The sequence below is a fragment of the Anolis carolinensis genome, chromosome 4 (genome assembly GCF_035594765.1).
Source record: "Anolis carolinensis isolate JA03-04 chromosome 4, rAnoCar3.1.pri, whole genome shotgun sequence".
NCBI classification, from domain to species: Eukaryota; Metazoa; Chordata; class Lepidosauria; order Squamata; family Dactyloidae; genus Anolis; species Anolis carolinensis.
Window position 1 is genome coordinate 214,976,159 of NC_085844.1, and position 25,237 is coordinate 215,001,395.

At 42.8% G+C, this 25,237-nt stretch overlaps 1 protein-coding gene across 2 annotated transcripts in view; it reads left to right on the forward strand.

Annotated features, from left to right (window-relative positions):
- Positions 1 to 25,237, forward strand: part of mtcl2 (microtubule crosslinking factor 2) — a 107,985-nt gene that overhangs the window by 71,988 nt on the left and 10,760 nt on the right. For both annotated transcript variants that reach the window (XM_062978782.1, XM_062978783.1), the window contains exons 7-12: positions 6,200 to 6,325; positions 7,447 to 7,677; positions 9,104 to 9,211; positions 10,310 to 10,477; positions 23,037 to 23,288; positions 24,913 to 24,984. In XM_062978782.1, coding sequence (XP_062834852.1) covers positions 6,200 to 6,325; positions 7,447 to 7,677; positions 9,104 to 9,211; positions 10,310 to 10,477; positions 23,037 to 23,288; positions 24,913 to 24,984 — 957 coding nt within the window. The remainder of the gene's footprint in view (positions 1 to 6,199; positions 6,326 to 7,446; positions 7,678 to 9,103; positions 9,212 to 10,309; positions 10,478 to 23,036; positions 23,289 to 24,912; positions 24,985 to 25,237) is intronic.

Consider the following 25,237-nt stretch of genomic DNA (forward strand, 5'->3'; position numbering starts at 1 on the left):
AGATAAACAAAAGCAAAACAACAGCAGGTTGTATTAACAATATATTTGTCGACGTATGTCACGACCCAGGCTGCAGAGCACCAATAACCATACACAGAGGCCAGAATCTATCTAATATCTTTATTAAGGAAATATATAAAGTTAATAAAAGCAAGTGTATGAAATAGTCCAGAAGTAGACCTTTCAGGAAAGGTCAAAATTAGTCCAAGAAAACAATGTCCAATATGAAATATTAAGGTCCAAAGTTGTAATCCAATAACCGAAACACTCACTTTGCCAGGCAAAGTGAGGGGAGATGACAAGGTCCTTTAGTCCATGAACTTGAGCAAGGCTAGGAAATAACTTGAAACAAGGCTTGATACAAGGCAACAAGGAACGAGGAGCGAGAACAAGATCCGTGGAATTACTTGGCAAAATCCGGAAAACAAAGCAAGGCTGAGTCCTGGAAACAAGGCAAGGTCCGTCTTCTGCTGCGGGAACTTCTGAGGTTTCAATGACAGGAGGAAAGAAACGTGGATGGAAGCCGTAGTTTGCAAAGAACGGGGTTTCTTTAGTAGAAGCCTGGACCCCATTGTTGTAGGCAAACTCTGACAACGATAACAGGGAAGCCCAATTGTCCTGTTGGTAGTTCACATAACAGCGAAGGTATTGTTCCAAAGTGGCATTGGTGCGCTCAGTTTGCCCATCTGTTTGGGGATGATGAGCCGAAGATAAACGAGAGTCTATGCCCAATAGTTTTTGTAGTGCTTTCCAGAAACGAGAGGTGAATTGGGACCCACGGTCTGTGACCAAACTCTTGGGCAATCCATGCAATCTGAAAACATGTTGGAGGAATAGATCTGCAGTCTCTTTGGCCGTGGGAAGGCCTTCACAGGGAATGAAATGGGCTAACTTGGTGAAAAGGTCCACCACCACTAGGATTGTGGTGAATCCACAGGAAGGTGGTAGATCAGTGATAAAATCCGCAGAGATTATTTCCCATGGGTGGGATGGGGTAGGGAGGGGATGCAGAAGCCCTGAGGGCTTCTCCCTTCTTGTCTTGGAGCGCTGGCATACTGGGCAGGTGTTGACATATTTTTCCACATCCTTGCGGATCTTGGGCCACCAGAAATCTCTTAGGATCAAATGCATAGTTTTGAATAGTCCGAAATGCCCTGCTGGCTTGCAGTCATGACACAGACGAAGTGCCTTTTCTCTGCCCGGTCCTGGGGGGATGTAAACATGATTTCTATAGCAAAGTAGCCCATCCTTAAGCGAAAAGGGAAAATGTAGTCCTTGGCGAAGTTGGTCCTGTGCCCAGGCATCTACTTGCTGGCTGGCCCTGATTTCCTGAGCACAAAGGGGCCCTGGAGTAGAGGGAGTTGATTCAATGGGAGTGGATTTGGTGTTTCCCACTGTGAGCGTGGCAAAGTTCTCGGGTTGTAACAGCTGAGATTCAAAGGTCTCCTTGCGCCCTGCAGCGTATTCCGGTTTTCGTGACAGAGCATCTGCTTGCTTGGTCTGGGCTGGGGTTACATAATGAATTTGGAAGTTAAAACGTTCAAAGAATAAAGCCCAGCGTTGTTGCCTCTGATTTAGCTTGCGGGCAGTTCTTAGATGCTCTAGATTCCGATGATCAGTATGGACTTCAATGGGAAATTTGGCCCCTTCTAACCAATGTCTCCAAGTTTCAAAGGCTGCCTTTATGGCCAATAGTTCCTTTTCCCAAATGGTGTAGTTTCTCTCTGGTGCGGTCAATTGACGGGAATAAAAGGCACAAGGATGAAGATGATCTCCCACCGGTTGTAGGAGTACAGCCCCAATTGCCACATCGGAGGCGTCCGCCTGCACGACAAAGAGGGTTTCAGGATCTGGATGCTGAAGGATTGGCTGGGACGTGAATAATTTCTTTAGTTGCTGGAACCCTTTCTCTGCTTGATCTGTCCAGCGGAAGGGCTGTTTCCCACGGATGCAGCTGGTGATTGGGTCAGACCAGCGGGCAAAGTCTGGAATGAACTTGCGATAGTAGTTCGCGAACCCCAAGAATCGTTGCACCTCTTTCTTGTTGGTTGGCGCCCGCCATTCCAATACTGCTGAAACCTTTGCCGGGTCCATGGAGAGCCCTAGTGGTGAGACGCGGTACCCCAGGAAATCTACCTCTTGTAGATCAAAAGCACATTTTTCCAGCTTGGCATAAAGTCCATGATCTCGCAATCGTTGTAACACCATTCTGACGTGGTTCTCATGTTCTGATTGTGATCTAGAAAACACCAAAAAATCGTCCAGGTAGATGATCAAGAACCGATCTAGATAATCCTGAAAGATGTCATTGACAAAATGTTGGAACGTTGCGGGAGCTCCACATAATCCATAATTCATAACTCGGGACTCGAATAATCCGAATTTAGTCTGGAAGGCGGTCTTCCACTCGTCCCCTTCTCTGATGCGAACTAGATTATACGCCCCCCGAAGATCCAGCTTGGTGTAGACCTTGGCTCCTCGAAGTCGGTCTAGTAGGTCCGAGATTAAGGGCAGGGGATAGCTGTTCCGCTTAGTGATATTGTTCAATGCTCTATAGTCCACCACCAAGCGTAATTCCCCGGATTTCTTTTTCACAAACATCACTGGGGAAGCGGCTGGGGATTGAGAGGGTCTGATGAATCCCTTGCGAAGGTTTGACTCTATAAACTCCCTGAGAGCTTCTTGCTCCGGTTCAGTCAGGGAGTAGAGATGTCCTCGCGGGATCGGGGCCCCCTCCACCAAGTCAATGGCACAGTCATAAGGTCTATGTGGGGGTAATCTCTCGGCCTCTTTTTCATTGAATACATCCCAATATTCTGAGTACTTCTTGGGCAAGGTGATAATGGGTTCAGTGTCTGTGGCATGGCAGACCTTGGCTACAAGGCAATGGTTTTGGCAATATTTTGAAGCAAACTGCAGTTCTCTGTTGGACCAGGAGATGCTTGGGTCGTGAAGTGTCAGCCATGGAATTCCCAAAATCACAGGGAAATGGGGAACCTCGGTAACAAAGAAGGAAATCTCTTCCATATGTTCCCTTATCCACATTCTGGTGGGTTCCGACCACTGGCTTACGGGGCCCGTCTTGAGGGGGCGGCCATCGATGGCTTGCACCACACGGGCATTCTTGAAGTCATGGTATTGTAATCCCAGAGAGTCGGCATACTCTCTATCAATGAAATTGTTTGTGGCTCCTGAGTCTATCATGGCATGGACCATGACTGGCCCCTTTTTTGCTGACCACAAGGTGACCACTAGAAGAAATAGGACCCCGGTTGGCGGCTCTTGAGTGGGTTTTTTGACCGGGTTGGCGAGCCTCTCTACGCCCGGTCGCTGGCTTCCCCCGCCGGCTGTGCGCCAGCCGCCTCAGACGTCTTCGTCTCCGTGGAGGACGCCGCCGCCAGATGGGCGGCGGGCTTCCCTTTGGCTGGGCACTCTCTGGCGAAGTGGCCCCCGTTTCCGCAGTACCAACAGAGATTTAGGCGTTGGCGGCGGGCCTTCTCGGCGGCATCTAACCTGGGACGCACATTGCCCAACTGCATCGGCACCTCCTCGCTCCCCCTGGGGTATGGGGCTGGTGGTGGGGGTCTCCATACTGGACGCGGCTGGACGCTGGTGGGAGCGGGAGGTTTCACCCCAGCTCTACCGCTCTGGCCTCGGACCCATTGTTTTCTGTTGGCAAGCATGACTTCAGCTCGTAAACATTGATCAATGAGTGCTTCAAGAGAGTGGGGGGGATCCACCTTGGAAATTTCCTCCAACATCTCGATGTTGAGACCCTCCCGAAATTGTCCTCTGAGGGCTATATCATTCCATCCGGTGCTGTGGGCCAGCACTCGGAACTCGGCTATGTACTGGGACAAGGGTCTGTCCCCCTGAGAGAGGCGCCGGAGTTTATGGCCGGCTGCCTCCAAATTGTCTTCGATCCCCCAAGTCGCCTTAATGTGATCCAAGAAGTGTTGCGCTGATCTTAGGTGTGGGGAAACTTGGTCGAACAGTGCCGTCGCCCAGTTGGCCGCTGGCCCGTCTAAAAGGCTGTAGATCCACGCCACTTTGATGTCTTCTTGGGGAAACTCGGCATTGCGGGCCTCTAGATAAGCCTGGCATTGGCGACGGAAAACATGAACCTTAGAAGCTTCTCCAGAAAACTTGGTTGGCAATGCCAGGGCCGGGAGACGGATTCCGCGTTCCTTCAATCCCTTTATTTCTCCCTCCTGCGCATTGAGCTTATCACGGATGCGGTCCACTTCCTCCTTGTCGATGGTGTAGCTGAGTGGCTGGCCTCCCGGTCCGGCTCCGGTAGACATTCTGGCCTAGGTTAATTGGTGCTTAGGGTGGCGGAGTCAAACTGTCACGACCCAGGCTGCAGAGCACCAATAACCATACACAGAGGCCAGAATCTATCTAATATCTTTATTAAGGAAATATATAAAGTTAATAAAAGCAAGTGTATGAAATAGTCCAGAAGTAGACCTTTCAGGAAAGGTCAAAATTAGTCCAAGAAAACAATGTCCAATATGAAATATTAAGGTCCAAAGTTGTAATCCAATAACCGAAACACTCACTTTGCCAGGCAAAGTGAGGGGAGATGACAAGGTCCTTTAGTCCATGAACTTGAGCAAGGCTAGGAAATAACTTGAAACAAGGCTTGATACAAGGCAACAAGGAACGAGGAGCGAGAACAAGATCCGTGGAATTACTTGGCAAAATCCGGAAAACAAAGCAAGGCTGAGTCCTGGAAACAAGGCAAGGTCCGTGGAGGTAAACAAGGCTGGAAACGGGAGCGAAGGCTTGGAATCAGGAACAAGGCTTGAAACAGGAACGAGGCTTGGAAACGGAGCGCGCTGTCCACACACAACTTACTCCAGTAGCTGACGAATTGACTCCGCAAGATCCCTTTGTGGGTAAAACACCTAAATAGGGTCTAGTTTTCCCACCAAAGAACAGTTCACTGGGGAACCAGAAACGAAAGCTAATCTCTGAGTCCAGATGCATGACTCCTTAAAGTTTCTCATGGAAAACAGGCTTAATCAGCTAAATTCTTAGCAGCTATCCTAGCACTCCTGCGAGAGGCCGCTTGAACTCCTCTCTGTTGTTTACAAAACTCGTGGCGAGAAAACACAGGAGATTTAGGCTCAGGGCTTGTTTGACAGACTTCTGGAAGACAAATCTCTTGCAGGTGCAAGGTTCCCAAATCTGGCTGGGAAGGTTCCAATTCTGACTGAGACGGTGAAAAACCCAAGTTCTCCTCTTCATCTGGGACTACAGTGCCATGAATGGGACTACATGGCCCATGACTCATCACAACGTATCTCAAAATCAAGTTACATTGCTTGTTTATTGGGTTACTTGTGTTCAGTGGCTACAAGGTCAAAACAAGGATCAAAAGGTTATTACAATATTTTTAGAATACCTTATTATGCCTTGTTCTTCTTTATATGCTAAAACATTGCACATATCTGTGAGACACCACCTTCAAAACACACACACACACACACACGTGTATAACCAACTTATTTTAATAACCTAAGACAATATACCATAACAGAAATGTCCTTTTGGAGTACAACGGGCTGTACTTTACATATTGGCTGTCATCCTAAGATGCATATGTATAAGGTTCTCGTACACATGTGAATGTCCTTTGGGGAATTTGTAGGAGTTGGTATTTCCATTCCTCCTCTGCAGTGCCAAATCCCCACCTGATTTATTGAACATTTATCACTTTGTGGGGCACAGGCAAGGTCACAGAATCATCTTCTTGAAGCCTGATATGAAATGAAGTCTTAAAGGGGTTAAGTTTCCTTATAGCCGCTTTGAGGCTCCTTGTGGAGAGAAAAAGCAGGGTATAAATAATAATAATAATAATAATAATAATAATAATAATAATAATAATAATAGATTACATCAGTGCTGACCCCAGTAGATCTTTGATGTCATCATTTCAAGTTTGGGTACAAGGTTAAAATCAGACACTTCTGCGATCGTTTTTGCTCCCAATGAAGTAGGGAATGGCCTTGTGGGTCAAGGTGAAGAGGGTTCAGGCTCTGTTGAGTAAATTAAATGTGTTGGTGCATGGTTCAGCCTAGCTACATTCAAGTGTACACGATTACTGCCTTTGTCTTCTCCAGAAAGGGAAAGAGAGAGTAATATATATGAGGATGCCCTCTTTGATGGTGTTGACTTTAAATTGTCCTTGCAGATCAAGGAGTTGCAACTGGTCCTTTCAGAGGCCAATGAGAGCTTGAGGGGGCAACAGGAACAGCTCTCCCAGGAGAGGCAACTGAGGAAAGAGGAAGCAGAGAACTTCACCCAGAAAATTTGCCAGGTCAGTGAAATTTGCCTAAGGCAACTCTCCAGGCTGTGTGAGAGACAGGCAGGAAATGCATATGTGGACTTCAGTACAAGCCTTAGTCCCTCCGGCTGCTTCAGGCATTCACAACTGCAGTAATATACAGAAACACAAAGCCCACTATTCTGCCTTCTTTGGTTGCTAAGGAAGATAGTTTCTAGATGGTTTTCTTTGTATATTGCCCCTAGCTGGTATCTCTGTACTTCTGCTGTTGGGACTACATTGCTGTTTATCCATTTGCAACAAGCATACTTGGGTGGTAATTAGTGGTTTTGTAATAGCCTAACAGAACGGATGGGATCAGTTGTGGACACACTTTTTTCCAAATAAAGATAGCCATTTTGGACCACTTCTGTATGAGACTGTCTGTAATTTCTTCCTTCCTCAAAGTTTGTTTTGCTGGAATTTGCCATTTCCCTAGAAGCAGTATCAACAGTAGAAATAGGGTTTAACTGAAAGCACCCATGACTGTAGGAGCAATTAAGAATAACTTGGCTTTCCTAGCCTGTCTGATGAAATCCCAGAGCAACACATGTAGGCAGAATGTGATAATGAAAGGCACTTCTTAGAAGCTTTTAAACAAATCACTGCATGTGTTTTGTCTATGAACATCACATTGTCTAGCATTCAGCAATCAGGTGTGGTATGAAATATAACTTGAGAATTTGTCACATTTGGAAAAAGATAAAGGATCGAATTCTGAAATCCCTGATTGCAGAGCGAAATGGGACAATATTTACGGTGTCAAAGGAAAGACATTGAAATTAGTCTTGTGTGGGTATAGGAGTAATGCTGATGATAGCCAAGAGTCTTTTTATGGCTTTTAATCCTACTGTACTATGATCACACACTTGTGACACTTTTCAGCCTTCTCTGTCTTGGTCCTTACCAAAGTAGTTTTTTCTTAAAACTGTGTATATCACTTTAAAATAAATACTAGGCACAGGAAACTCAAGGAAATATGAATGCCGTGCATACCCAAGGGTTTCCTTGGTCCCTCACAATTTTTAAATTGTATTTGTATAATGGGTAACTGGCTCTATTGTTACTTCCGTGCATAAAACTATAATTCCACGTGTGTCCTGGTCTTTTTTCAGCTGAAAGAAGATCACCAGAAAGCTCTCCTGAGGCGAGAATTTGAGCTGCAGAGCCTAAACCTTCAGAGGAGGCTGGAGCAAAAGTTTTGGAGCCAGGAGAAAAATCTTCTGGTAAAAGAATCCCAGCAATTTAAGCAGAATTTCTTGCTTCTTTTCATGAAACTGAAATGGTTTCTGAAGCATTGGAGGCAGGGGAAGATTCTACAGAATGAAGGCAATGACTTCTTGGAGGTATGGCAAATGTTGAGTTTCAACTTCACTGCAAAGGACTCAGATATCATACTGAATACTAAAACAGGCAACAAAAGCCTTTAGCTTGAGCGTGTATTTTTGCTTTTTCAATAGCTTTGGTTGTGTTAAGATATGTTATAATTTCATATCAACTCAGATTTGGCCATTGCCTCCTGTCTTCTGTGTGTCTTTCACTATTTGGAGGCAAGAGGTGATATTTAGCCTGCCCCAACATGTAAATGTGTTTCTTATACTACGTCTTTTACATCTTAAAGATCATCCACACAATTTTTCATCTGAGGCTTAAATCAACTTACTTTTAGCTATCTAATGCAAATGTTAATTCCTCACATATACCTAAAGTCTGCATTGACTGGAATATTCATTATGTTTCTTCTATGATGATTTTTTTTAACTACAGGGACCACATACACAAATCACACACATGAACACACATAACACAAGAGAGCCTTGAAAATTCTTTTCAGTGCTACAGACAAATCTGTTTTAAAATAGATATGTAGTAAAATGTCTTTGTATAAATGTAGAGAAAGGTGCTTAAGAAAGACTTCTGGAGTGCCACTTCTACCTGTTTTTTCAGCTGGTGAGCTCCATTCTTGAATGTATCCATCTTAATTTCACCCAATTTAGAAACAGATCTATTTTTTACTCTAAAATTCCTATTACTTGTTGCACCTATGACTGCAAGGAAAAGTGGGATATATTCATATGAATGAATAAAACAGCTCCTTTCTACTGTTAGAGTAATGAATTCATTTCTCTTTAAATGAGAGTGCATGAACTATAGACAGTGAGCCCTTGAAGACCTGGGAACAACAGCCTCTTTTATAATTCACAGCCTAATGTGAAATCCAAGTGATGATTCTATCTGGGCCCAAAAGTACAGAAAGGTGCCAGGCACAGAAATTCAAAAAAGAGGGTGACAATGGAAGTAGCTGCAATGATGTGATACTGAAGCATCTCTATGAGGGTTTATGCTCTAGAACGGGATTGAAATAATGTGGCCCTGCTTATGTTTGTTGGACTACATCTTCCAGGAGTTCCTGACAGCATAGCTAATTGTGAGGAATGCTGGGAATTGCAGTCTAGCAACATCTGGATTCCTACATTTCCTATCGAAGCCCATCTTGTGTTGTAACTCTGTCTTTTTTTTTATCCATTTTGATAGCTTGTCTGAAGAATCCACTAGAACAGTGGTTCTCACTCTTTCTCCAGGAATTATTGGAGGAACTACTGTAACTCTAACCAGCTGACAAATTGTTGAATACTCTGGGAGGTGAACTCCAAAAATCAAGTGGGCCAGTGGCTAAGAAACCACTGTAGTAATCAGTGTACACTTAAGTCCTTTTTGTGCATAAAATATGTGATTGCAGACACCTTACTGGTCCTTTGTTGTTCTTTCCAGGTGAATAGCATGAAAGAACTCTACCTGCTGATTGAAGAGGAGGAGTTGAACCCCCAACAGCAAGCAGATAACAAGACATGTTCCAGAGATACCTGGTCTCAGAACACGGTAAGATAGAATGGATGAACATTCAGTAATGCCCAATAAATCAATCAATAGGAAATACATCCTGCTGGTTTGGAATTTGAGGTGCTTGAATTTTCTGAACAGAGGTGAGACAAGGAGAAAAGGAGGCAGAGTTTGGAAAACATACAGTTGCCATGTTGCCTGTGTGGTTCTAAGAACTGTAGTCCAAAATGTAATTTTCCAAACTCTGAGCAAATTTAACTTCTTTCAGAAGTTACCCAATACAGCTACACCTGAACTTCTGAAACTGATCTCTGTACTCAGCAGGATTGTTGAGGTTCATTTTTTCACAGACCACAAAGCCTTAAATGATCATGGAAGAAGTGCTTTGCTTGCATTTTTATGCTGCTAACACAACATCCTTTCTGTGTCACACGGGGCCTTTTCACCTGGGTTGCTTCTTCATTCTGGCCACACCCAACAAATTAGAGAGGGCTACCTTGTGATGGAACGAGAGGGGCAAGAGTAGCTATTTTTGTTCTCTCTGACTTATTTATTAGATTATACTTTCAGATCAGAGGGACAGTTTTGACTACTTTTTAATTTATTCTTAAATGACCTGCTGTTCTTTATATTTTACTTTATTTTACTTTATGCCATTCTTATTTTTATAATAACTACGAGGCATAATAGACTGAGGAATAGCTACAGCAAGTCCTTCATATGCAGGACTCTATGCAGATACCCAAATTAATGGGTGCTCAATTCCCATTATATACAATAGTGTAGTAAAATAGTGTTTGCTTTGGAATTTTTTTTTCAAGTGGGGATGTTTTCATCCTGTGAATGATTGAATATGGATAACAAATCTGTAAATAGGGACAGTCGATAGTGTATATTGCGGGAAATCCAGTAACCAAGGATGAATGGGTTTTTAGTTTGTGTATCCCCACACTTAGTTTGGTACAGTAATGGTTAACACAATGGTTCTTAATGTTGTTAATTCAATATATACAGCTCTTTCAAAAATATTTTGTATTTGATGTAGTTTATGAAAGGTGATAACAATTATCTACATTGTTCAAAATATTGTAAGCATAGGTGCATGGCTGTCATACATACCTTTTATGTCTCTTACAGCCCAATGAGTATATTAAGACTCTGTCAGATATGAAGGTGATCTTGAAAGAGCTGTGCACAGAGCTGCGGGAAGAAAGGAGGGGAATGAATGAGTTGCAACAGCAGTTTGCCAAGGCCAAAGCTACCTGGGAGATGGAGAGAACTGAACTTAAGTGTCTCATTACACAGGTTAGACATCCAAGAAACACATTTTTTCTCACAAATCTCTGTACAAAGCTACCTTCAAACAAGTTGTAAACCAGATTCTGATGTTTTCGTAACTGGGTCTGAACCTTGAGTTTACATTATCCATTTCCTCTTGCATGGTTCAACTCATGATCTCAGAGTTAGGTTTGGAAGGCCATAGTTTCCCTGATTGTGTGTAACATCAAGCAGTGGTTTGCCTATCTAAGGAGGGTGGGAAATAAAGAGAAGAAGGGAGGAGGAAGCATATGATCCAAGATGCCATGTTTTGGTATTATAAGAATCACCTATTGAGTGACATCTACTAACTTGTTTTCCATGATTATTTCTGATAAAACAAGTAGTTTCTCTTGGTGAAATGGAATATTAAATCCAAGAAACTCCAGGGCATGCATGGTGAAATGGAGATGATTAAATCCCCCTGCTTATCATTAACATTCTGCTTGGTTAATAGCTATTGTCCTAAAAGGAAAGGAGACATTACTATTTTAGAAGCTTGCTATGAACTATTTTTGGAACCCATCATCCTTTTATGTCATGATTGGTAAAAGACTAAGCTTTACATCATATCTGTTCCTTTTGATGGGCAGTGGAAATTTATGGTGTGTTATTGTGGTACCCTTCTATCCCCTTCCACTACACATAATCTGCTCTGTTATAAAGAAGTTAGGAGTTATATGGAACAATGATGTATCATCATCACCCAGATCAGCTGTCCTGTCTGTTAAGTGTGAGTTCGATATCTACCAGGAAGCATAAGTACACATAGAGCAGATGAACCTCTTCAGTGAGAAGGGAAACTATTGCCGAACATGAAGATGTGGGTGGGACCAGCAGATATGGGCCAACTCTCTCCTTGTGTGTGATCATAATTACTTGGAAAACTATACCTAAACATTGTCCATATATTGTCTGCTTTGGACAGCAATACAAGAAACAGAAATTGAGGCATGCTCTCTCTCTTTGTTAAGTGTAATAAATGTGACCTATAGAGGTTTCCAGGGGCAGGATATTGGCCTTTGATGCCCCTGGAGTTAGCCACTTGAATGTAAGTGGTCCACGCACAAGTTTGTCCAGAAATATTTATTTATTTATTTATTTATTACATCACTTCTACCCCGCCCTTCTCACCCATCGGGGGACTCAGGGCGGCTTACAGTATAACCATACACATTAAAAACAGTTTTCATCAAATTTAAAAATCCATCAAGATTAAAAATTACAATAAAATTAAGAATAGCCATTAAAATATACATAATTATACATTTAAATATACATTTAAGGCGCTTTCCATGTTCATGTGGGGTCTGTCAGTAGGTCATATATTCTTATCTCATTTTTGCTGCTACTCATGCTCAAATGCCTGGTCCCATAACCACGTTTTTGTCCTCTTTCGGAAAGACAGGAGGGAGGGAGCCTGCCTGACTTCAATGGGGAGGGCGTTCCATAGGCGGGGAGCCACCACTGAAAAGGCCCTGTCTCTCGTCCCCGCCAGCCGCACCTGTGAGGCTGACGGGACCGCAAGCAGGGCCTCATCTGACGATCTTAAGCTTCGAGGTGGGTCGTAGCGGGAGACACGTTCGGACAGATAAGCTGGGCCGGAACCGTTTAGAGCTTTATAGGCTAAAGCCAGCACCTTGAATTGTGCTCGGTAGCTAATTGGCAGCCAGTGGAGCTGGCGTAACAGAGGAGTAGTACGCTCCCTGTACGCCGCCCCAGTTATTAACCTGGCAGCCTCCCATTGGACTAATTGAAGCTTCCGAACAGTCTTCAAAGGCAGCCCCACGTAGAGTGCGTTGCAGTAGTCTAAACGAGATGTAACAAGGGCGTGTACCACCGTGGCCAAGTCCGGCTTCCCAAGGTACGGTCGCAGCTGGCGCACAAGTTTTAATTGTGCGAAGGCTCCCCTAGCCACCGCTGAGACCTGGGGCTCCAGGCTCAACGATGAGTCCAGGATCACCCCCAGACTGCGCACCTGCGCCTTCAGGGGGAGTGTGACCCCATCCAGCACAGGCTGTAACCCAGTACCCTGTTCAGCCTTCCGACTGACCAGGAGGACCTCTGTCTTGTCTGGATTCAATTTCAATTTGTTGGCCCTCATCCAGTCCGACACAGCGGCCAAGCACCGGTTCAGGACCTGGACAGCCTCCTTAGTGACAGGTGGGAAGGAGTGACAGAGCTGGACATCATCTGCGTACAGATGACACCGGACCCCGAAACTCCTGATGATCTCTCCCAGCGGCTTCATGTAGATGTTAAACAACATGGGAGATAACACAGAGCCCTGCGGGACCCCACAAGTCAACGGTTGTGGGGCCGAGCAGGCATCCCCCAATGACACCATCTGGGACCGACCCTCCAGGAATGAGTGGAGCCACTGCAAAACAGTACCTCCAAGTCCCATTCCCGCGAGGCGTCCCAGAAGGATACCATGATCGACGGTATCGAAGGCTGCTGAGAGGTCCAGCAGAACCAGCAGGGACACACTCCCCCTGTCCAGTTCCCGGCGTAGATCATCGACTAAGGCAACCAAGGCTGTCTCAGTACCATGCCCCGGCCTAAAGCCAGACTGTGCCGGATCCAGAAAATCAGTGTCAACCAAGAAACCCTGGAGCTGCGAAGCAACCACATGTTCCAAGACCTTGCCCAAATAGGGGAGATTGGAAATAGGCCGAAAGTTTCCGAATTGAGTGGGATCCAATGATGGCTTTTTCAACAGCGGCTTGATCACAGCCATTTTTAGGCTCGCTGGAAACTTGCCCTCCCGAAGGGAGGCATTGACCACCACCTTCACCCACTCGGCCAAACCCCCTCTGGCTTCTCTCACCAGCCAGGATGGGCAGGGGTCTAGGATGCATGTGGTCGGTCTCGCCTCTCCCAGAATCTTGTCCACATCCTCGAGCTCAACCAATTGAAATGAATCCAACAAAACTGGACAAGCAGGTGCACTCGTTACATCCTCAGAGACTGCCGTTAATATGGTGTCAAAGTCGGAACGGATCAGAGCGACTTTGTCCGCAAAGAACCGAGCAAATGCTTCACAGCGGGCTGCCGAGTTATCAGGGCTCCCACCTTGATTGGTGGGAGTTAACAACCCTCTGATGACACGGAACAGCGCCGCCGGACGGTTCTGTGCGGACGCAATGTTGGCCGCAAGGTGGGCTCTCCTTGCAGCTTTGATTGCCGCGGCATATGCCCTAAGATAGGAGCCTAGCCGTGTTCGGTCTGACTCGTTATACCCTGATCGCCACACGCACTCTAGTTCCCTCTTCTTTCGCTTCATCGCTGCCAGCTCCTCAGTAAACCAAGGAGCTGGTTTAGCTCGGTTACTCGAGAGGGGACGCTCCGGAGCAATCGTGTCTATTGCCCTAGTCATCTCTCCATTCCAGAGAGAGACCAGAGCATCAACAGGATCACCTGCCGAGGAGGCGGGAAATTCCCCAAGAGTCGTCAGGAATCCTTCTGGATCCATAAGTCTCCTGGGGCGGACCATTTTAGGTCCACCACCCCTGCAGAGGTTGGGGGGCGCAGTAAGTCTAAACCTGATCAGGTGATGGTCGGTCCATGGCAACGGAGCGATGGTGAGCTCCTCCACACCGCCACCTTCCTCCCATCCCTGACAGAAGACCAAGTCCAGTGTGTGTCCCGCACTGTGGATGGGGCCTGTTACTAATTGGGACAGCCCCATGGTTGCCATGGCGGCCATGAAGTCCTGAGCTGCACCTGAGAGGTTGGTCTCGGCATGGACATTGAAGTCCCCCAGCACTATGAGCCGCCGGGACTCCAACGCCAGGCCCGAGACCACCTCAGCTAGCTCAGGCAGGGAGACTGTAGTGCAGCGGGGTGGTCGGTACACTAACAGAATCCCTAATCTGTCCCGGTCTCCCACCCTCAGGTGGACACATTCAAACATGGTCGACTGTGGGACGGGGCACCTGGTCAGGGGGATGGAATCCTTATAGACCACCGCGACCCCACCTCCCCTCCCTCCAGATCTCGGCTGGTGCTGTACGGAATAACCTGGCGGGCAGAGCTGGGTGAGATTAACTCCTCCCATCTCGTCCAGCCAGGTCTCCGTAATACATGCCAGGTCTACATGCTCATCCAAGATGAGATCTTGGATGAAAGATGTTTTTCCGTTCACTGACCTGGCATTAAACAGCACCACCTTTAACCTGGAGGGACCGCCATCCTGGCTACCCAGATTAGCTATGTCAGGAGACCGTTTTGGAACTATTAATGTCCTACCAAAAACCCTAGGCCGAATTAAATGATTTGGTCTCCCTTTCCCGTATCTCCCCCTCCCAGACACCACCTCTATAGGGGCTCCCCACCCATCAGAACACCCTCCTCCCCTATCACACTGTCCTTTCCCTTTCTCTTCCCCTGGTCCAAACGATGTTATTTGGTTTACTAGTTTTCTGTTATAGATTGGCATCCTTTCACACCCATTCCCTTCCCCCCACCCTGCAGTCCCCATAACCCTCCAGCCTCCCCCACCCCCCTCCAACAATACAAAGTGCAAATGCAGTTGTAAAGTGCAGAGGGTGCATGAGCAGCATAGGTATAGGGGTCTGAGCTGACTAAAGTGCAAGGCAGGCAGTGGGGATTATGATGGTGAACTAATTCAATATGGTGCAATATGGTATTATAAGGTGCCAGGGCAGGACCAATTAGAGATGATAGACTTAGTAAACTAGTCAGGGGGACCAGGCTTCACAGTGCATAATAGTTATTATAACAGCATTTAAAGATTGTTATAGCAGCAATATATAAATAATTGTGGTACCCTGCTCTTTGTTGTTTTCCTTCTCTTCTATCTCTTCTCGTGTATGTTACGTATCACACATTTAGCATTTAGCTTCTTGCCAGCCAACATAATGCCAGGGATAACTTCATTTGACACTCAGCCTTGGACTGTGGCTTCATGAAAATGCAGTAAACCCCCACTGCCCCTGCCTATAGTTTTGCAGCAGCCTGTCTTGTGCCCAACAAAGAGTTTCCTTCAAAGGAGGCTGCACACCAGCCCCCCAGACTCTGTTGATGCTTATGAGGGAAACCTCCAGCTTTATAGACAAAGAAGTGGCTGTAAAACCTGCTCTTGGCCATTCACTTTTTATAAAGACATCGCTGCATGCAAACTGATTCATAAGGAGGGATTGTTTTAACAGATCCTATGGCTTTTTAAAGGTTGCTTCTGCATATGAAAGCAATTTCTGAGTATTCAATTGCAACACAGTCACCTGTGAATGTGTTTTGTCCTCTTTATTTACTTCTTTTGCTGAAACAACAGTTGAGTCCACAATGTCTGCCATGGGACCTGCTGGGAATGCAAAAAGTCCCTGGTGTATGATTGACTGATTAAATGATTGGGGTTGGGGAGAGTGTATGCAGGGCATTGCTTAAGAGTCCTAAGAAATATTTCCCACGTTCCTCCTAAAACTCTGGAAAATTCACCTTTTTTGGATAATAGCTCTCAGAATTCCCAAACCCATATGGCCATTGGGTAGATTAAAAAAACTGTAGTCCAAAGAAGTAACTTTTCCAAGGAATCTGTTAGTTAGAATGAAGGAAGACGAATCTCTTGTTCTCTTTTCTACCTTCCCTGCTCTAGTTGTTTTTTATCTCTTGCATCCATTAGTTTTTCTTTGGATAAGAAAAATAGGTAGAGTTTTCCTATTCTGACAATATGGTAGTAATCCATATCCTGTAATCTTGCTAGCCAAGGATTTCTGTTCTGAAATGTGTTGGAAGAGATGCTGAAAACCTGTTACTTTTACATCACAGAGCACATGTTTTATTCATGTGTCTCTTCATTATTGGTGTCCAACACTTCTGTTTCAGACTGCTTTCATAGCAGCATTATGGCTTAGCCTGGAGGGTTAGAAGTAAAGGGAAGTGAGAAGTCTTTGTCTACATCCTGGCTGGTTTGTGGCTAAAATGAACAACAACATTACTCATGTTAAATATTGAGTCATCCCCCCTTTATTTTCCTCACACAGAAGTAACTCAGGAAGATCTAAATTAACATCTGGCTAATAACACTGTCAGTTTTGCGTTCATATACACAAAATACTACTGGCTCAAACTCTGTCCTTATAGTAGCATTCAGATCTCACTTGCACATTTCATTACATTTCCAGCATAGCATCAGAGAAATCACATGAATTCCTCTCCAATAAATGAAATAAAGTCTTGAACATTCCTTCTGTATTTATTTTAATTTATCAAAATATTTATATGCTGTTCTCTGACTAAAGATCTCACTATGGTGTAAGTAAAACCAGCTTAACTAATTGAAAACAATGTAAACAATAAGAACAATTCTAATAGGCTAAAACAAGTGAAAAATATAACACATTCAAATTCAAATAGTTTAAAATGGTTGATAAGCAAATATATGTGCGGATTTGTAAAAAAAAAAAAAATCAGGTTGCAGAGACTTTAGTGAACAACTACATTTTCGCTTGATGCCAAAATAACAGTAATGTTGGTGTTGTTTGGGCCTCCAAAGCGAAGGGTATTCCATAATTGGGGTCACACCACAGAAAAAACCTGTTGGACTCCAAATCCCTGGCCATGTTGGCTGTATATAATAGAAGTTGTAGTCTAAAACAGTGGAATGGCAGGCTGTTGTAGGTGCTAGTGGAAAAACATGCAGGTCGCATGCACTGTCTCAGGCTGTATGGCAGGTTTGTGAGAGTTCTGGACAACAGTTTCAGTGTACTTCTCTTTGTTGATAATTAGAAGTAGGTGTAAAATTTTACTTCCTTTGGAGAACTCTTCCGTCTCACTCTGAATATTCAGGAAAGCAATAGACAAACCACACTTTTAAGAATGTTGCTGAAGTGAAATAGCCAGGTGAGGCCAGAGCCTGAGAACTGAAAAGAGAAGGACAGCCTATATTTTCAGAAAGCAGAATGCATGAATCCAAAATAAAAATAATTAAATCGGTTTTTAGGTTGACATAACAAAGTATTGAAAGGAAGAGCTCCAGCAGAGTGACAGTGCCTCTCCCTTCATGCAGCACATCTGCCTGTTGATGCTATTTGATTATTTTAGCATGTGGTTTTCCTTAATAACTTTTCCAAATCTGGTGCAGCTACAGATATGTTGAACTATAAAACCTGTGCTCATGTTCTTCAATGGGGATTGTGAGAGCTATAGACAATGTAGAAGGATGCTTTAAAAATTATATAGCACCTTAGAATGCTAAAAAAATAGGAGAAATGATGTTTAAAATAGGGTATATAGCAATACAATGACAACAGAAGAAAAATAAAAGAAGAGTCAAAACATAATTTAAAATAACAGAAGCAACATTAGTAAAACATGAATGGAGCAGCAAAATATAAAATGGTCTGATTTAAAATTTGGGAGAACAGTGATTAACTTAATGTCTAAAGGTTGCAAAGATATAGGGCACCACTTTTGTGTTCCTGACCAGAGCATAATACAGGGACTGGAGCCACTACTGAGATGTCTCCACTGTTTCTCTTGTCACTATCCATCTCATCTCAGAAGGCAAGGAGCAGCCAGCTAAGAGACTCCAATGAAGAATTTCTAAGATCTTCTTTGTAACAATCTTTGCAATGAGTTTTCTCAAATAGAATTTGAAGTGACCCCCTTTTGTTGGCTTTTAGTTCCCTTTCACAGCCTATTCAGAGCTTTCATCAAGATGATTGATCCTGCAAGACTCCGTAGTGATGGTTCAGCCCTGTATTGATGATCCGTTTTGTTAGGTTGGCAAAGGCTATTCCATTGTCATAGAAATGTCAAATGGTGTCTGTTCTCTGTGGCTTTTCCTGAAGAGCAATGCATACACTTGACCCATGTTATTTTCTAGTATTGATTCCTCTTTTCTATAAATATTCCTCTTATAGCCAGCCAAGTGTTCAGTACCTCATGAAGAATCCTGGTGCAGTTTTGAGCCATTAGTATTTTAGCCTAGATTACTGACATAAGCAGACCCTTAATAGCAGCAATCGAAACTGGCCTTATTCATGCATTTTATTGATTCATCACCACTATCTTCTGCTTTGCCTTAGATGAAAGGAAAGATATGCAGCATTGTGTTACATTTGGGATCTCTAGGGAAATGTTGGGAGGCCAATAATAGGCATTTTGTCCTTGTTCAGGGTTATAGGGATAAATAATGATCTCTTGGCTTAAACTGCCAAAGAGAAATGTACCTGACTGCCGCATAGTTTGCACCACTGGGAGACACTGAACCTGCTCTGAACAGGACAAAACAATGTGAGCATGATGCATACTTTCTAGCAGAGGATAGGAATTACATTTGTTTTACCTTCTGAAGTAAATGTGAATCTCATATGAAGAGTCAACCAATTTGTGATTCATGAGCATGAGAAAATACTGGATTTATTGTTTCAGTTCCTGTTGAGAAAAAGCCCCTGCCCAAGGTGGTCTGCAAGATAAAATTAAGATACAACTCACTAGAACCACAGTATAAGAGCATTTAAAATAACAACAGCAATCAAAATCTTAAATAATGGCATCTGGTCAATTTAAAATTATATACTTCTTGATTTTGACTCTTCCTGATCCTGCTTTCTCATTACACTTACAATTTCAATTCTGCGGCAGTCGGGAGATAGTTATCAAATTGAGGCATAGTGTTCTGCATTTTGTATGTTATGAATGTTGAGAATCAGCACAAACACTACAACTTGAAAATAATGGAGGAGCGGTTTCCTTCTCCTCAACATTTTCTTGTAGTTAAAGTTGCCAATGGAGCTTTTATTTGAAAGCTTCTTTCATGTTACAGTTCATGAATTGCTTATTTTTAAATTGTATTGTTTTGATGTTATGCCACATGTGCTGACAGGGGTTGTTGTTATAATTTTATGTTACTTGTTTTATACTTACGTACCTTTTTACCTGCTATATGGTAGGTACCCTGGAGTGCCTTTGTACACCACCCCGTGTCCCATCGGGGAGATGGTGGCGGGATATAAATAAAGTTTATTTTTTATTTGCATTAACAGATATTCACTTACATCAGAAATGATTCACATTTCTGCAAAATTGAGGGGCAAAAAACCCCTTTATAATGGTTTTATAGAAATCTGGCATTCTAAATTCAAAACTCTGTCAAACTGTGTCCTCTGAAGATGCCAGCCACAAATGCTGGTGAAACGTCAGGAGAAAATGCTGCTAGAACACGGCCATACATACAATCACACAACACCCCTGTGTCAACTAGCATTTTTAGCTGTTCACATAAATAGGCAGTGGTGTAGATTGATAGATAAGCTTCTGTTAACAAGAACAAATGAAATTACTGGTGCATGTTTTACATTGTGTATGTATATGTGCCTTCAAGTTGCCTGTCTACTCACAGTGACTCCATGAGTTTCATAGGGCAAGGAGTACTCAGAGGTGGTTTTGCTAGCTCCTACTTCTGAGATATAGCCTACAGTATCTGGCATTCATTGGTAACTCCAATCCAAGTACAAACCAGATCTGAACCTGTTTAGCTTCCAACATCAGTCAGGATCTGATGCCTTTAAGCTGCTACCTGGATGAGATCATAGTTAGCATAATAGTGCTTTTGTCAGATTATCACTTCAGAGGTTACTCTTCACTTAGTTTTCCTCCCCCTAATCTGTGTTCTTCAGTGTGCCATTGACTGAACAAGGGAGGAAAAGGAACAGATTTCCAGAATTATTAGTTCCTTGCCATCATGATAATCTCTCAGATGATTTATAGAATTAAATGGGAGTTTAGGCCTGAATCCTTGTAAACCTTCTGCTATGTCTGTTTGATTGCAGCCTCATTTCAAGGGCTGTGTCAAGTTTACATTAATAAAGTCTCAACAAATAGCCCACTTGCTGGTTCTTTGCTCTGGAGACACCGTTATTAGATCTTCCATGGATCCCCCTAGATGCCCATTATCTATTTACTCACCCAGAATGGCATCTGCACTGATCTGCTGTTATGCATAACTGCAGCAAACATGTCCCACTTATTATCTGATTAGAATAATCATTTCCTCTTCAGCTGTCTGAACTGTCAGGTGCCAGGGGGCCTGGGAATAGGGACTTCTGGAATTAGCTCACTATTCTCTGGAGCTCTTGCAAGAGTCTGATGCTTTTTCTTACTTGAAGCCTTTGTTTAACTTGCTTTTCTCCTTAGACAACTAACCTCTCCCTCACTGTAGTTGCACAAGTAGACCAGGAAGAAAAAGACTTTGGTTAATTTTTCATTTTTAAATTGCCTATCTGTATTGTGCTTTCCTAGTCTCTGAATCAGCAATGCTGAAGAATGTGGCCCCCAGGGGGTCTTCTTGCTCTTAACACTAATCTTTCCAGACAGCAAATTAAGCAACAGATTTCCTTGACATTAGCATGTAGTACTTTAGCCTCTTTCTAGCCTCTCTTAAGCGGTTGTGGAAGAAGCTGCTGTCTCATTTTCAATTCATCATATGCAAGGAAGACTTTTGTATGCTCTGGATGACTAAAATTCTTGTTTGGTTTTATATTTGTAAATTGATACTTTTTGAGTATCAAATTTTGAGTATCAAATTTTATATTTGTAAATTTATACTTTTTGGGCTCTGCCTGACCAAAAGAGAATTAAGTTGCGCTCTTGACTTCATTCTTCCTGGGATTTAAGGGCAGAGCTTATTATTATTATTATTATTATTATTATTATTATTATTATTATTATTATTATTATTATTATTACAGTAGAGTCTCACTAATCCAAGCCTCGCTTATCCAAGCCTCTGGATAATCCAAGCCATTTTTGTAGTCAATGTTTTCAATATATCATGATATTTTGGTGCTAAATTTGTAAATACAGTAATTACAGCATAACATTACTGCGTATTGAACTACTTTTTCTGTCAAATTTGTTGTATAACATGATGTTTTGGTGCTTAATTTGTAAAATCATAACCTAATTTGATGTTTAATAGGCTTTTCCTTAATCCCTCCTTGTTATCCAAGATATTCACTTATCCAAGCTTCTGCCGGCCCGTTTAGCTTGGATAAGTGAGACTCTACTGTATTATTATTATTATTATTATTATTATTATTATTATTATCTTTATTATATTTACTTAAGTTAAAGGTAAAGGTTTCCCCTGACATCAAGTCTAGATGTGTCCGACTCTTGGGGTTGGTGCTCATCTCCATTTCTAAGCCAGTGAGCCGGTGTTCCTCCAAGGTCATGTGGCTGGCATGACTGCATGGAGCGCCGTTACCTTCCCACTGGAGTGGTACCTATTGATCTGCTCACTTTTGCATGGTTTTGAACTGCTAGGTTGGCAGAAGCTTGGGCTCACACTGGGCGCTCACTCTGCTCCCTGGATTCGAACTGCCGACCTTTTGGACATCAAATTCAGCAGATCAGCTATTTCACCTGCTCATATCCCGTTTTATCTCCTTAACGGGGACACAAAGTGGCTTGACATAAAAGCATTAGTATATAATCAGTAAACAATTTAAAATATAGAAATATACAAACATTAAAACAGAATCAAACACAAACAGCACTAAAAGTTCACAGTTAAAATCCATCAAAACATAATTAAAAACCAAAGCTTAGAAAAGTTACTTTTTGAACTCTAGATCCCAGAATTCCTCAGCCACCAGCTTTGTGCATTTAATTTGAAGATCTCTATTGTTATTTCTTATGGTGCAGTCATGTACAAGTCATAACAGCCTCTAGCTCCCCTTTTTAATCGGTATATTATTGGAAAATTTCAGCTTTCAGAATCTGTTGATCTATTCAGATTAACAAGGATTGTATGAATTTTTAGTTGCTCAGTTGTTCTGACTTTTGCCCTCATAGTAATCTACATAATTCCACATTTAATATTTCTTCCTGTTTTTCACCCATGAGATGTTTATCTTTATAGATCAAACCTATTTTAAGACCATGTTGAGCATGACATACTTTAGAAACATGTTATCAGTGGGAGGTGAGAGAGATGATAATTGTTATCCTGGAAACTGTTACAAACAGATAAACAAAAACTCTTAATTTATTGCTTTCAAGAGCATCTAGCATAAGTTGTGTTTTTGGACCATATCTACCAGAATTCCATAGTCAGTACTACTTTTGTTATCCCGAAATGTAACTTTTCCATGCTGTTCCTGTCACTATATCTAATAAGCTTTCTAGAGTTGTATTTCGGCTAGTCCAGTCAAAATATCCCCTAGATGGTGTTCTTTATTCTTACATCATCTCTCAAAGGCATGAAGCAAATAACAGTTTGTTTTGATGTAAGGTTTGGGTTTAATATATTTATGCAGAGAGGAGAGGTAATTGTGTGTGTGTGTTCCTTCAAGTTGCCTGTCAACTTAAGGCAACCTCATGGACCTCATAGGACTTTCTTCAGTAAGAAATCTCAGAAGTGGTTTTGCCTAATGCTCCTTCTGAAATATAACCTATAGCACCTGCTGTTCCTTGGCTGTTTACATTTTTCTTTGAATTATTTCTTCCACTCTGAGGTTGAGCAAAGGGTGGCCTACAGACCACATGTGTTTTAAATTGCCTTACTTTGTCCTCACAGCTGGAATCCAAGACTGGGAAAAGCCTGACAGAGCGTGCACCCTCTGACTGGAAATCAGTTCTGAAGAGGGAGCGAGAGGAGCATCAGCACCTTCTGGCTGAGTCATACAGTGCTGTCATGGACTTGACTAAGCAGTTGCAGATCAGTGAGAAGAACTGGGACCAGGAAAAGCTGGAGCTCTTGGGCCATTTCAAAGATGAACAGCAGCAAACGGAGCAACAAGTGCGGGAACTGCAGAACAAAATCAACCAGGTTTGAACTGAGTGTGCATCTTGTGTGTTATGTATACTGATATGCATACGGTCATCTGTACTGATGTGTCATATCATGAGTGTCAGTATACTTAGATAGCCAGACCTACATACTTAGCCATCATGGTGGTGTGGTTGATAGAGTACCAGGCTTGGGACTGAAGAGTTTGAATCTCTGCATTTCAATAGTTTTTAGCTCTTTAGTCTTTCTCAGAGTTATCTGTTTTACAGGATTGTTCTGAGGAAGAACAAAGCCATGCCCATTTGAGGAAGGGCATGATAGAACAAGTGATAAATAAACACATGCATAGAGTGAGGCATATGTAACCTGTAGACCCCAAGTTGGCAATGTGCAGCATTCTAGATGTTGAACTTTAGTTCCTGCGAGTCTTAGCCAAAATAGCCATTGGTGTGGAGTCCCAATTCAACATCTGTTTTCCCCACCCATACCATAGACCATGCTTAATGTTCCCAGTAAATTGGGGAATGCAGCTTACAGAATTGCAACCAGCATATTGATTGATCATGCTGGTTGGGAGATTCAAGGAGCTATGGTCCAAAATTGAGTTTTCCCAAGCTTTGATTAATACATACAATACATGAAGTAAAAGGATACACTTGGCCATGTATGTGCCTTGTAGCAGCATTTTTGATGACTGTGTGTGAAGGGGACCTTTTGCACACATACTTTCTGTAAGTGGAAACTGTGAGCCAATCAGGCTCTTCTGTACTTGTAATCCTTCCTCACACAGCTACTAAAATAGTAGGTGGCACAGGTGCTGGGTTAAGCAGATAACTTCTTCACACATGCTTTCATTGAATGAGAGAATTCAAGTGAACCTGGACAGTGAAATTTAGACATAGATGTTCCATAAAAAAAGAATTAGAGCAGAAAAGTTGAAATGCTGCCATTTGCACAATAAATAAATATCCAATTAACGTACACATGACAGTGAAAAGCAACTACTATACCATCTGCAAGGTCACTGGCATTCCATGAATATGGGATCTTGAACATTTAATAGTAATTTGTTTTCCCAAACATTTTTGCAGTGGACTTCAAATCCTTGCTTTCCAAGAATCCTTTTTACATTCACTTGACTATTTGTCTTCTCTTAAAAGGGACCTCCAACCCTATATTTTATAATGACAGTATGTATTGTTTATCTCAGTAGACTGTATGCAAGGCATCTAAATAAATGAGACACTCCATCACAGCAATCTCACACTCTGTAGGTTTTCCATGTTTGTCAATGGCTGGGTCGAGCCATTTGCCTTCTGGTGGCATAATAAACTTACTCCTTTGCCAGCCGCTAATGTTCTATTGATGCACCCCCAGCCTGACCCTCAGTCACAATAGATCCAAATCTAGATATCTGCCCCTAAGCTCATTTTTGTACTACAGATTGATTTTTAGAATAATATTGCTGCCAGAAATAAATGGGTCCTGCAAGGGACAACCAATAATCACCTGGTATTGCCATGTCAGTGGGAGGTCCCTGCAGGCAACTGAACTTTGCAATGATAAAGAAAATTTTCTTTCTGTATCAATGATACAGAGGACAAATATGCTTTTTCATGTAGGCCATTTCACTTGAATTTTGTTTTTATATGCTCCTTTCCAGCTGCAGAAAGGAACTGACCGATGGGCTCTGAAAAACTCTGAAATGGAGAAGCACAGCAGTAACTGGAAAGAGGTAAACCTACAGAATTGGACCTTATCTAAAATGGCTAATCATTTTAGATGAAGGTGATCAGTGTTGGGACTGAAATAAGGGTGGGTGGACGGAAATTGTAGAATAATTCTGGGAACAAGCATGAGAGATTGGCCACCTGCCATGATTGTGACCTTTGACTTGGTGTTGTTGGACCCAAAATTTAGGCAGCCCTTGTTCCAGATTCAGAAAGGCATGACCTTAATGAGTGTTACTAATCTGAGGCAAGAAGATA